At 49.1% G+C, this 13,787-nt stretch overlaps 1 protein-coding gene across 1 annotated transcript; it reads right to left on the bottom strand.

The window, feature by feature from the left end:
- Window positions 1–1,052: 1,052 nt before the first annotated feature.
- Window positions 1,053–13,283, bottom strand: LOC114600599 (DGAT1/2-independent enzyme synthesizing storage lipids-like). The gene is made up of 6 exons (XM_077933010.1): window positions 12,911–13,283; window positions 4,792–4,956; window positions 3,853–4,043; window positions 3,373–3,433; window positions 2,502–2,641; window positions 1,053–1,225 (listed from the first exon to the last, which is right to left on the bottom strand). The coding sequence occupies exons 1-6, from the start codon at window positions 13,188–13,190 to the stop codon at window positions 1,121–1,123; spliced, it is 942 nt and encodes a 313-aa protein (XP_077789136.1). The 5' UTR covers window positions 13,191–13,283; the 3' UTR covers window positions 1,053–1,120.
- Window positions 13,284–13,787: the final 504 nt, after the last annotated feature.

Below are 13,787 nucleotides of genomic sequence, written 5' to 3'. Positions count from 1 at the left end.
TCTCTCTCTCACTCAGTCTCTCTCTCACACACACAAAAGTGGAGACGGAGCAGGACAATATTTTATTTCCTACTTTTAAGTAAATAACTGTTGATTATTTTTATGGCTGTGGCTGCAGGAGGCAGAATGGACTTAAGAAGGGCTGTGTAGAGGAGTGAGCACATGTGCTTTAAAATCACAGGCAGCAGGGCCTTCCCAGCAATTGCCTCTAGCCCCTTGCATTGGCTGGACTGTGGAGGGGAGGGTGTGGGCAGGAGGAGTGATCAGGAGGAAGGGAGGAGGCAGCCCATTTGTGAAGGATGGAAGCTGCAGGCAGACAAGCAAGCAAGCAGGCGAGCACCTTCTCAGGCTCCTTCTGGTGATGTGTCACAAGCTCAAAATGGTCATCGGGATATGCTCTTCAAACTGGTTTCTAAAGGTTTATTGATATATTGCGCAACCCTGCCTACCCCACATACAAACTGTTCAGCCATGTCTGCCCCCTGCTCTTTCTCTAGCAACCCACTCCATCTCAGATTCTGATCCCAATTTCAGTAATCCTCAGGTTTAAGATGTAAGTCTGGGACAGTTTTCTTTAGCTGTTTAACTGCACGTGGATTGCTGAGACTCAGATTCAAAGCTGAGTTGGCTGGTTTTTGTTAGATCAGTCATTTTTTCACCAAGCCTGGCTATATTTTTATGTTCTCTACTTTTCTTGCTCTTTGTTTATGAAGACTTGCTTTATAGGGCTCAAGTCTTGGAGAACCCTTTTATCAACATAAAAGAAGTGCCACTGTTTTAATACAGGTGATTTATAGACATTACTCCTTCATATGTAATATTATTTCATGTTTCAGTTAAACACTCGCCTTTCCCGTTATACTCTTTGATTCTGCCGCTACTAATGCAAGTTCCCACAAAAAGGGGATTCTGGGAGTATTGCAGGATAGGGCAGGAAAGCACTTGTACCTCTTCCAAACCTAGGACCTTCTGCACACACAGCAGGTGCTGAGCTACTGAGCTAGGGACCCTTCCAAATCATTCATATACAATCCAGCACAATTCTATGCATGTTAACTTAGCTTTAATTACATAATTATTAATTTTTCCTATTACAAACATATAGCTTATTTTATATAGACTAGTTGGCTTTGTCATGCTTATCAAATCGTTCTAAAAGAGCTCTTAATATATTTCCTGGCCTCTTTTGGTGTCTATCCCGAAGATTTTCCAGTGCAGTCTTTGCCTGTTGGAAGAAAAACAAAGGACTACATTATGTTGTTGCAAAATAGATATTCACATTTATTAATATCAGTGGGGAAAATGCTAAAGGCATCAGAATCTGTGGCATCCAGAATCTCCTTCTTTCCTGCAAAAATGTAAATGTAAGCAACTGAATTTATTTTGAGGGACGATGCTGCAAATGTAAATCCAGTCATTTGTATTCAGAGATGTGTTGCGTGAGAGGCCTTGTGTATCAACACTCAAGAGCGGCTTTTTAGGCATGGAGGGTTGAGCAAGAGGAGCCAGGACCAGCAAACTCTACAGTACAACCGCTCATCTCTCTGTGAAACCAGCCCATTGTATTCATGTTTACCCTGGTTTTCTCATTTAGGAAGGCCCCAAAATTGTTGAGCTTAGAAAGACCTAACCAACAGCAATCTTTAAGAATGAGTTATTGTCACATTATAATGTAATAGCAGAGTTTATCATAGAGATGGCACCTGTGTTTAAAACTGTCTTCTGTGAAACAGCATCCCATTTAGGAGATTGATAATGCACAAGCAATAACTAACGAAAAATGTGTTGGAGATTCAGGGCTGGTAGCTCATTGGATTGGAATCATGGCTGTTGAAGAGAGCTGTATTCAACAGTGCAGTTCGGCTCATGCAACACACATCCATGTGTACAATGAATTGTCTTCCTCTTCAGCCCTCTCACCACCCTCAAAAATTGGCACTGGGGTGACTTAGAGGGACCCTCTGGGACCCAGTTCTGGGGCCCATAGTGGGGGAGAAAAAGTTCCATTGTGTGAGCAGATCTCTCTTTGTGCTGCACTAGATAAAATGCATAGTTTCTCCCATTCTATTAGTCTGAACAAGTTAAGAAGAGGGAAAACTGAGCGAGGAAAATAATGCACAAAAGTGTATATAATGAACCCTATCTCTGGTCGTATAGAATGAGGAAGTGAATACAGTGGAACCTCGGGCTGCGAACGTGATCCGTGCGGGAGGCACGTTCCCAACCCGTAACATTTGCAACCTGCAGTGCCGTGTCTGTGCACGCACAGGTTGCGATTTGGCATTTCTGCGCATGTGCAAAGCGCAAGCGCCGAAACCCAGAAGTAACCCGTTCCGGTACTTCCAGGTTCGGCGTGGTACACAACCCGAAAACATGTAACCTGAAGCATCTGTAACCCGAGGTACCACTGTATGCAGAATACAATTTAGAACTGAAAGAGAGAGAAACCAACAGAGAAAAAATATTCTGCTTCTTTACTTCCAAGTGTAGGGTTCACATACTTTTTCAGCCAGCTCTGTGGCAGTTATATTTGGATCATATGGGATGGGTTCTCCAACATATGTCCTCAATCTCACTGGGAACCCTCCATAAGAGGGAAGGAATATACATCGAGTTTTCTCATACAGCCATTTTGTCAGCCCTGTGTATGAAATGGAAGAAGATTAGGAAAGAATTTCAAATTAGTTGGCATTCTGAGTATTTAGCAGTTACAATCCATACATTGCAGCGTGGAAGAGTTAAATAATATAAGTGATTGGGGAAAGAGATGCAAGATATTCAGTCAGCTCTTCTCATACTTTGCAATCAGGGTCATAGGTTGTGCAATAGACTGCAGAATATGGTTTGTTTCCTGCTCAGTTCCCCTCCATGTTAGGGTTGCTACCACATTTATCTATTGTAGCTTTGTTTTAAATTTAATGGGAAACTAAGCAAGGACATGTTCACTCAGTTCTGAGGCAGGCAGCACAGCTTTTTCAGATAAGTGTACATGGAATAAACTCTACTAGTAGGTAATACCGTATTTTTCGCTCTATAAGACGCACCAGACCACAAGACACACCTAGTTTTTGGAGGAGGAAAACAAGAAAAATATATTCTGAATCTCAGAAGCCAGAACAGCAAGAGGGATTGCTGCACAGTGAAAGCAGCAATCCCTCTTGCTGTTCTGGCTTCTGTGATAGCTGCGCAGCCTGCATTCGCTCCATAAGACGCACACACATTTTCCCTTACTTTTTAGGAGGGAAAAAGTGAGTCTTATAGAGCAAAAAATACGGTAAATAGATGTTGTTGTTTTTTTAAAAAATGCTAAAATGTTTATTGCCTGATATCAGAGCACTTGGTCAACCAAGGAACATAGGATATTTAGCTCACTTGTATTTCCAATGGTCCTGTATACTTCACACATGTTTTGGGTAAATATAGGGATGATGGGCTAAAAGATAAAAGATGGAATAAAAATGAAAAGAAACGCGAGAACTGGATAACTACATCCCCCCAACCGTCCTGCCTTTATTTTTGTTAAAGACTAGGAAGAATGCTTCACATTTGGTATTATAATGACAGGCAACTCATAAATTATTTAATTGGCTTCAATTCAAATATCTCAGATGAAGAAACTTCACAAGCTAGCCCCCAGATTTTCAGGAATTGAAGAGAAAAAAGAAAGAAAAGCTGTTTTTCTTTCCAAATGCCATTGATTTGTGACTCTCCAGATAATCATTTGACACCAAAACAGGATGTTTGCCATTCTTGGCTATTTAGGATGCTAGATCAAGGATTTTAACACATTACGTCATACGTCATTTCCAGGATAATCTTGAGGTCAATGCAAATTGCCCAAAGGTCACTCACCACTTTCGCCTCCAAAGCTATCCGAGCAAAACCTGTGCGGTTACCCCACATTAAGCTGTAATCATTACTAAAGTTTCCTTCTCTAGCTCCACCAGGTATAATGCCCAATAAATAGCCTTTCTTCAGAATTTCCACACATTCAGCATTCGTGTAATTTCTCAAGAAGGTAACATCACATAGCATCTTCATCCCTAAAAAAATAAATCCCAAACAGAAAAATGCACTTTATATAACTCTTATTTAGGAAATAGTGTGAATAAGTGTCATTATTCAAATGATATTGCACTATTATGGATCACAAGTACAGCTCTCTGCAAATCTTCTTCATGGTTTCATGAAAGGTTACCTTTATGCTAGTTCCTCTTTTGCTCACATGTTCTTGGAGTAATCTTTTTATGGTAAGCAATAGAGTGAGACTGAGTGCAATTTCACCTATTAAAGGTAAAGGTACCCCTGCCCGCACGGGCCAGTCTTGCCAGACTCTAGGGTTGTGCGCCCATCTCACTCAAGAGGCCGGGGGCCAGCGCTGTCCGAAGACACTTCCGGGTCACGTGGCCAGCGTGACATCGCTGCTCTGGCGAGCCAGAGCCGCACACGGAAACGCCGTTTACCTTCCCGCTAGTAAGCGGTCCCTATTTATCTACTTGCACCCGGGGGTGCTTTCGAACTGCTAGGTTGGCAGGCGCTGGGACCGAGCAACGGGAGCGCACCCCGCCGCGGGGATTCAAACCGCCGACCATGCGATCAGCAAGTCCTAGGCACTGAGGTTTTACCCACAGCGCCACCCGCGTCCCTAATTTCACCTATTGGTGGTATTTTATTTTCTGTTGCTTTTTACCTGCTTGCCTGATGCACTGTTTTATATTTAATCACTTTGTTTTATGTCATATTTTATACATTTTTATCTAATAAGGCATGATTTGAATTTAAATCATTTACCTGGCGTCCAATACAACATGTGATCAATTACTGAATGGCAGTGTAACCCTGTCTTTTTATAAAGTTTAGTCAGAAATAATAAATAGTTGATAGGAAAAGGTGGATGGTAGAGAATAATAATCCCTGGACCTTTAGGGAGACGTTCCATGTCCATAACTTCATAACCTGAAAATAATACAAAGTTTAACAAATAAATATTGCTTTGATGAAACTAAATACGATATCACCATCTTTTAGTGGAGGAAAACAATGTGGTTCAGAAAAACTAAAGGTCAGGTAAAAAGCTCTGCTATATGCTCAAGCATTGTGGGTGCTAGGTTGTCATCCACAGGAAACAGAGCTTACTCTGTGGTGGTCGCAGAATTAAAGAAGGGGGACACCTAATCTCCTGAAATGTTCTTTCCTTGCTGATGTTTGGGCATAGGTGGAAACATTTTTTGCCCAGCCTTTGAGACAGCTACAGTGGTACCTCAGGTTAAGAACTTAATTCGTTCTGGAGGTCTGTTCTTAACCTGAGGTACCACTTTAGCTAATGGGGCCTCCTGCTGCCGCTGCCGCGTGATTTCTGTTCTCATCCTGAAGCAAAGTTCTTAACCCGAGGTACTATTCTGCTGCTTCTTCCTCCTCCTCCATCACTGCTGCTTCCCGTGGCTGCAGGGGAATCCTCCTGGAGGTGCTTTGGCATGACTCTTACAATGGCCAAAGTGCCTCAGCTCTGGCATAACTGCAGCCGAGGGAAGCAGCAGAGATTTTGGAGGAGAAAGCGGCAAAGGTGCAGGGGGAGTGAGTGGGGGATGGGCAAGTGGCAGCAAAATGGTGGCAGGGGGGAAAGAGGTGGCAGTACAACGTACCGATGATGCGTACCGACAGAAAAAAAGCACTGGGTGTAAGCAACATTCTCCCAAGTTTCTTTTGGAGACGAGACATGCTTTAAATGTGATTAAATGTATGGTGTTTATGCAGTCACCAATTGACCCTTTCTTCTGTGATATGTCTTAATTTCATACCTCTTAAAAAGTTTTGTATTTCTTTATGATTGCTTATTACATAAATAAATATTGATGGCTTTGTTTTGATCCTTTTGAAGCCAAACCAAACTTGTAGCTGTTGTGACCCCAAGGCGGGTTCAGAGCTACACTCCTGATGCACTGTGGCAACTATTGTTCCAGTGCTTGAAGCCTGAAATTCTGGTGCTCAGTACTATGAAAGTATAGTGGCTCATAAGATGGAATAATTGGTATGAAAGAAACCTTTACTCACCATGCCATATCTTTCCATATGTATCTACAACTTTAGCCATAACTTGCCTTGGCTTGTCCCAAAATTTGCTATAAAAATCATTTTCTTGGTGGTTATTCATCTTCTTGTAAATATATAACTGTCAGAGACTGCCTCCCGGTCTCGGCTCACAGAAGACCAACGCTAGCCATTAGAACTGTACAGAAGTCTTTATTGGCATTTAGTTTCCATTTTCAAACACTAGCGTGCGTCTCTACGTCTAAACCCTAGACCAGCGAAGCCTCGTCTGAGTCTCCGCCCCCTGTACACCAGCTTAAGACTCTAGCCTTACTCCACCTTCTACGTTTCTCCTTCCTCCTCTGGGTCCTACTACCCCCCTGGGTGCCTTCTTTCCTGGATGCCTCGGAAGCGGACCCTTCGGACTCCTCCCCTTCTCTCCGGCGGGCTTTGGGACCCGGCTCTCTCTCCGGACTGCCCATTGCGCCCCCCTCTAGTACATTTGAACTTGGCGCGCGCGCGCTGCCCCTGACCTTCCTTTTGACCGTTACCTCGCTCTCTGATGCAGGCGTGGCTAACCCTGACTCATGTCCTTCCGCTGACGGAAGGCTGCCTGCTGCCGATGTTTGGGACTCCTCCCCCTTACTGCTCTCCGGTGGGGAAGCTGGTCCCGATTTCCAGCTGCTGCTCTCTGAGTCCCCTCTGGCCCCTCCTTCCTGGGGTGTTCCCTCTGGCAACCCCCTGGCTCTGACCACTGGGGCCCCTTTCTGTGAATCCTCTGATTCACTGGAGAGACTTAGAGACCTCGGATGGCTACCCTCGCTGACTTCTCCCTCAGATTCCTCTCCCTCGGTCTCTACTTCCTCCCTTTCCTGTCCCTCTGCTCCTGAACCCCTGACATCCATCCCCCCCTCGAAGCCCCCCCTTCCCCCCTCCCCTCCTTCCGGTGCGGGTACTGGGTGCTCCGTCGTAGCGGGGGTGCTTGCAGGATACAGTTCGTCCCCCATGTACTCGTCAACGTCGCTCTCCTCTGCTTCCATCTCTCTGTCTTCGTGCTCGAACCCCACGTTGTCCCCCAACACGTCCATGTCCGTCTCGCCCCTCTCCCCCTCTTCGGGTGGTCCCATCCAAGGACTCCTCAGCCACTTCCTGCGCCACTGCTCCTCTGGTTGATCGTCCCACCAATACGAGTGGTCTGAGGCAGACCCCGGTGGCGAACCCACCTGGGAGCTGGGGACTGGTGCCTGTTCCTCGTCGGAGTCGAACCCCAGGAATGTGCTGGCTGAAAGAGTGGGTGTGAAAAGCCAGTCGTCGAAATACTCTGCTGGCATGGGCCTGTGCGGGAAGAGGGCATGAAACTCCTCTTTGAGCAGCGGTTCTTCCAAGGCATAGTCCGGTACCCAGCTGTTGGCACTGGCCGGGGTACCCTCTCTGGCTAGGAAATATTCTACTCCCTCTTCCCCCCATCTGGAGTCCAAAATCTCTGTGACCTCATTGATGTGTCCCCTCCTAGGCGACCCCCTCACTCTGGGCCCTTCACTGCTCTGGTCTGGTGCTGTGTCTGGCTCCTGAAACCTATGAGGTGCTTTGTAGGGCGTGAGCACCGATCTATGGAACACCGGATGCATTCTGGAACCCTCCGGAAGAGCCAACCGGAAGGCCACTGGATTGACCTGCGCCTGGACTTGGTAAGGTCCTAGCTGCTTATGTCCCAGCTTCTTCTTAGCTAATGATCTGGTCGGCACTGCTTGCGCTGCTAACCAGACCCAGTCACCCACCTGTATGTCTTCCCCAACTCTTCTGTGTCTGTCGGCCTGCACCTTGTATGCGTGCTTTGCTAGTTCTAACTGCCTCCTGAGCTGTTCGTGGACTTCCTGCAACTCCGACGCTAAGGCTTCCGCTGCCTGTGGCTCCCCCTCCCCCACTCTCTCTAAACCCGGGAAGGTTCTGGGATGCCTCCCGTTGTTGGCGAAGAACGGCGTCACCCCCGTCGACACGTGCTTCGTATTGTTGTAAGCGAACTCGGCGAGCGGCAGGTAGTCCACCCATGTCGTGGGCTGCTGGTTGGCGTAGCATCTTAGGTACTGCTGCATGACGGCGTTGACCCTCTCCGCTTGTCCGTTGGTCTGTGGGTGTCTCGCCGACGCCAAATTGACTTTGACGTTCAGAATGCCCATCAGCTTCTGCCAGAAGTTCGAGATGAACTGTCGCCCCCGGTCGGAGAGAATAGACCGTGGCAGACCGTGGACTTTGAACACGTGGTCTATGAACAGCTTGGCGGTCTGCTCTGCCGTGGCTACCTTCGCACACGGAATGAAGTGTGCCATCTTAGTAAACATGTCCACCACCACTAGCACTGCTGTCTTTCCCCTCGAGCTGGGCAGATCCGTGACGAAGTCCAGGGCCACCCTCTCCCACGGTTCAGACGGTGTCTGCAGCGGTTCCAGCAGTCCCGCCGGCGGTCTGTGAACTGACTTGGCCCTTTGGCAGGTGTCACATCTCGAGACGTAATCCGCTACTTCCCCCCGCATCTTGGGCCACCAAAAGTCTCTGGCTACGAGTTCGACAGTCTTTTCTTTGCCAAAGTGCCCGGCGGTGGGAGCGTCGTGTAGCTGCTGCAGGACCCTTGCGCGGAGGTCGTCTCCCGGCACGTAGAGTGCTCCCTTGTGGAGGAGCAACCCATCGCGAATCTGGAACTCGTCGGCCCTCGCTGTGCCCCTGTGCACCTCCTCCATCTTGGCCCGTGCGAAGGGGTCGTCCCGCAGCGCGCGACGTACGGCGTCCAGGTCCACTGTTGCCGACGCGCATGCCCACGCTTCCGGTGCGAAAATGTGCTTGGCCGCCGACGGTGCCGCCTCCTCCAGGTATTGCGGCTTTCTGGACAATGCATCCGCCATCACGTTGTTGTCGCCTGGGATGTACTCTATCTTGAAGTCGAAGTCCGCGAAGAACTCTGCCCATCTAATGTGTCTCTGGTTGAGGAACCTAGCCGTGCGCCAGTACTCCAGATTCTTGTGGTCCGTGTGGACCTGCACTGTATGTCTGGCTCCGATGAGGAAGTGCCTCCATGCCTTGAATGCTGCATGTATGGCTAGCAACTCCCTGTCCCAGATAGTGTAATTCTGCTCCGACTTGCTGAGCTTCCTCGAGTAGAAGGCGCACGGCCTCCAGTCCCCCTGCTGGTCTTGTTGCAACAGGACAGCTCCCACGGCTCTGTCTGAGGCGTCTGTCTCCACCCTCATGGGTCTGCTGGGATTCACATGCAGCAGCTGCTCTTCGGACGCGAAGAGACGCTTGAGCTTCTGAAAGGACTGCTCCGCTTGCTCCGTCCAGATGAATTTCTTCTTCTTGGAGCTGAGCGTGTCGGTGATGGCCGCTGTCTGCATGGCAAATCCCTTGATGAACTTGCGGTAAAAGTTGGCAAAGCCGACAAACCGCTGGACTTCCTTCCGATTGCGTGGGCTTTTCCAGTCCAAAACTGCGCGAACCTTGGCGCTGTCCATGGCGAGCCCCTTGTCCGACAACTTGTAGCCCAGGAAATCCACCTCCGTCACGTCGAACTGGCACTTCTCCAGCTTGGCGTACAGCCTGTGCTCCTTCAGTCTCTGCAGAACCTCCCTGACATCCCTCTCGTGCGCCTCTCGCGATTCTGAAAAAATCAGGATGTCGTCCAGGAAGCATACGCACTTCTTGTAAAGGAGCCCCGCCAGCACGTGATGCATAAAGGCTTGGAAAGTGTGAGAGCCATTTTGTAATCCGAAGGGCATAACTCTGTATTCGTAGGTGCCCAGTGGCGTGAACATGGCCGTCTTCCACTCGTCGCCGTCGCGCATGCGAATCAGGTTGTACGCCCCACGTAGATCCAGCTTGGTGAAAACGCGTCCTTTCCGCACCGTCGCGAGCAGGTCGTCTATCTTGGGCATGGGGAAAGCTGAGGGCTTGGTTTTCGAATTTAAGATTCTGAAGTCCACCACCAGCCTCTTTTGGGGCGTGTCCCGCTTCTTCACAAAGAATACGGGACTGCCTCCCACCGCTTTCGACTCCCGGATGAACCCACGCTTCAAATTGTGATCTATGAACTCCCTGAGTTCTTGCAGTTCATCCTCAGACATGGAGTACAGTTTCCCAGTTGGCAGCGTCGCCCCCGGCAGGAGGTCAATCTTGCAATCATAGGGTCTGTGAGGGGGTAGCTTGTCCGCCTCCTTCTCGCAGAATACCTCCCAAAAACTCCGCATACTTGTGGGGTACTGCTTGCAGCGTGCCCAACTGTAACTGCGGGTCCTCCTCTTCCCCTTCCGGGCTGGGTATAATGCAGTGTTCTGCACAGTAGGAGGAGCCAAAAGTCAGTTGGCGCTGGTACCAAGCCAATGCTGGGCTGTGTCTGTGCAGCCAACTCATGCCTAATACTATAGGCGTGTCGGACAGTTGGGTGACATTGAAACTGATGACTTCCCGGTGATTCCCAATCTGCATCACCATAGGCGGCGTCTGCTGCACCACCTGCCCCCCTAGCAGTTCCCTGCCATCCACCGTGACAACCTTCAGGGGCAGTGTGGCTGGCAGTAATGCTACGTTGTGTTGTTGAATGAACTCCAATCCTATAAAGTCTGCATTACTGCCAGAGTCAATTGTAATAGGCACTTCTAAGGTGAGTCCATTGGGCAGCTGAAGCGATGCGGTTAGCTGCACCACTGGCTTGGGCGGGAGGGGGTCTGTGGGCTGCAAAATCTCTGGGGACTTCCTCACTGACTCGTCTGGCTGGGCCCCAGTGCCTCCTCTTCCAGCCAGACTTGGTCGTTTCCCTGCTGTGGTGCTCTCTGCTGAGTTGTTTCCAATACTGTCACTGAAGCTGCAGTGTGCTTGAAAATCCTCTGGGGACACTCTTTCGCCATGTGCTCTGCACTCTCACATACATAACACTTCCTGTTCCTTCTAGGCAGCTTCGATTTTACTGCTCCCGGTGTTAAGGCTCTGGTAGCTGAGTGAGCCCTAGCACCGCCAATCTCCATCTGCTCCTCGCCCCCTCCCTGTGGAGGCGTGGACTGCGCACGCGCTGCCTCTCTGGGCAAGAGGGAGGGCACTCTCGCTGGTGAGCGTCCCCAACGCCCTTCTTCTTTGCTCCACGGGCGTTCTTCCTGCCTCACCCCAATAGACAACGCTCTTTCAACCACTTGTTGAGTGGTTGTGGGTCTCTCTCCCCTTGCCATCTCATCCTTGATCTGTGCATTCAGACCCTCCCAAAAAAGGTCTCTAACCGGCGGAGAATCCTTATCCCAATTCAGCGCGTTGACCAATGCAAAAAACCGGGAATGATACTGCCTTACGCTGGCTTTCCCTTGTCTTAGCCCAAATATGTCCCTCCGGGCAATGTCAAGGTCTATTTTGGATAAGAAACAGGAGTCCATCGCCTTAATGAACGCATCTGCGCTTTGGAGCGCTGGATCCTTATCCCTCCACAGGTTGCGCAGCCATGCTTTCGCGTCCCCATGCAAATGAGACAAAATAAACCCCACTTTCTCCCGCTCATCTCTAAAGTCTCTTTCCAGCAGCTGCAGCGCAAACAGCACATCTGCTCGGAAATTGGGGTACTGCTGCAAATTCCCATCAAAATGAGATACAATGCTGCCTCCTCTCTTCCCCAAACCGATCCCCTCGGATCTGGGTACTGGGATCCCCTGCTTTACAAGCCCTTCCAACCTGGCTTGAAGATCTCTGCAGGCAGCTGCCGCTTCTTCCTCTCTCTTCCTGGAAGCGATTATTTCAGCGTTGAGTAGTGTCACCGCTTCTTGCAGGGAAGCTATTTTCTGTTCTGTAGTCATCTTGCCTGACTCTTGTGAGCTCGCAAGGCACCAGTCTTCTACCCTCCCTGCCTCGCTTCCTTAGCGATGCTTGAGGCGAAGAAAACCGATGATACTGGAGACGAGGCTTACTGTCAGAGACTGCCTCCCGGTCTCGGCTCACAGAAGACCAACGCTAGCCATTAGAACTGTACAGAAGTCTTTATTGGCATTTAGTTTCCATTTTCAAACACTAGCGTGCGTCTCTACATCTAAACCCTAGACCAGCGAAGCCTCGTCTGAGTCTCCGCCCCCTGTACACCAGCTTAAGACTCTAGCCTTACTCCACCTTCTACGTTTCTCCTTCCTCCTCTGGGTCCTACTACCCCCCTGGGTGCCTTCTTTCCTGGATGCCTCGGAAGCGGACCCTTCGGACTCCTCCCCTTCTCTCCGGCGGGCTTTGGGACCCGGCTCTCTCTCCGGACTGCCCATTGCGCCCCCCCTCTAGTACATTTGAACTTGGCGCGCGCGCGCTGCCCCTGACCTTCCTTTTGACCGTTACCTCGCTCTCTGATGCAGGCGTGGCTAACCCTGACTCATGTCCTTCCGCTGACGGAAGGCTGCCTGCTGCCGATGTTTGGGACTCCTCCCCCTTACTGCTCTCCGGTGGGGAAGCTGGTCCCGATTTCCAGCTGCTGCTCTCTGAGTCCCCTCTGGCCCCTCCTTCCTGGGGTGTTCCCTCTGGCAACCCCCTGGCTCTGACCACTGGGGCCCCTTTCTGTGAATCCTCTGATTCACTGGAGAGACTTAGAGACCTCGGATGGCTACCCTCGCTGACTTCTCCCTCAGATTCCTCTCCCTCGGTCTCTACTTCCTCCCTTTCCTGTCCCTCTGCTCCTGAACCCCTGATCCTTTGTTTTGATCCTTTTGAAGCCAAACCAAACTTGTAGCTGTTGTGACCCCAAGGCGGGTTCAGAGCTACACTCCTGATGCACTGTGGCAACTATTGTTCCAGTGCTTGAAGCCTGAAATTCTGGTGCTCAGTACTATGAAAGTATAGTGGCTCATAAGATGGAATAATTGGTATGAAAGAAACCTTTACTCACCATGCCATATCTTTCCATATGTATCTACAACTTTAGCCATAACTTGCCTTGGCTTGTCCCAAAATTTGCTATAAAAATCATTTTCTTGGTGGTTATTCATCTTCTTGTAAATATATAACAATAGTGAGGCACAAGAGGAAAAAAACCAGAAAACCAATATTGCTGAATAAAACAACATCGGAAGCACAAAAAACCACAGAGGGTGAACCACCGAGGTCAGGTAGTCTTCTAAATAAGGAAAACTAATCCAGTTTCCCAGCATTTGAGTAAAGCAGCTCATTGTTTCCTGATCTGAAGCATCAAGTGTATGCCAATGAAAGAAAGAAATCAAGTGGAATTTTCCACAGTCGTAATGGTTTCCCCCACCACCACCATTTACCTGGAAAACAGAAAATGCAGTACATTAGTTTGAATTGCCACCCCAGAGACATTCATGAAATCTCATGCTATTTACTATTTTTCTAGTTTTCCCATTATAACTTGCCAAGTAGACATATTGTTTTTTCAACATTCATTGCTGGGATGTACAATACAGTGGCACCTCTACTTACGTGCCCCTCTTGTTACGTATCCTTCGGGATATGCACCCAGCAAACCCAGAAGTATATTTCCAGGTCTCGCCACACACGCATGCGCAGAAGTGCTCTGTCGCACCGCACGCATGCATAGAGCACGCATCTCCGGTTGCAGAAACCTTGGGATCTAACTGGAGCTCCGGAATGGATCCCATCCGCAACCGGAGGTACCACTGTATTAGTAATGTATGATTCATCACGTTTCAGTCAGAATGTAGTTCTGGCACCTCTCAGGTGGGCGCCATTGTGAGCTGATGCACCTTCTACCTGCTTCTTGTCTTTATGTACTTCTGAGAAGCCCC

This window comes from Podarcis muralis, chromosome 8, assembly GCF_964188315.1.
Source record: "Podarcis muralis chromosome 8, rPodMur119.hap1.1, whole genome shotgun sequence".
Lineage (NCBI taxonomy): Eukaryota > Metazoa > Chordata > Lepidosauria > Squamata > Lacertidae > Podarcis > Podarcis muralis.
This window is presented reverse-complemented; position numbering and strand designations above follow the sequence as displayed.

What these genes read in the sequence shown, in the direction of transcription:
- LOC114600599 (XM_077933010.1), bottom strand. Translation starts at nt 13,190, where the DNA reads ATGAGCTGCTTTACTCAAATGCTGGGAAACTGGATTAGTTTTCCTTAT. An exon ending in ATATGGAAAGATATGGCATG is followed by an intron (nt 4,957 to 12,910) that starts GTGAGTAAAGGT and finishes TATTATTTTCAG; the next exon opens with GTTATGAAGTTATGGACATG. An exon ending in CCACAGAGCTGGCTGAAAAA is followed by an intron (nt 1,226 to 2,501) that starts GTATGTGAACCC and finishes TTCTTCCAACAG; the next exon opens with GCAAAGACTGCACTGGAAAA.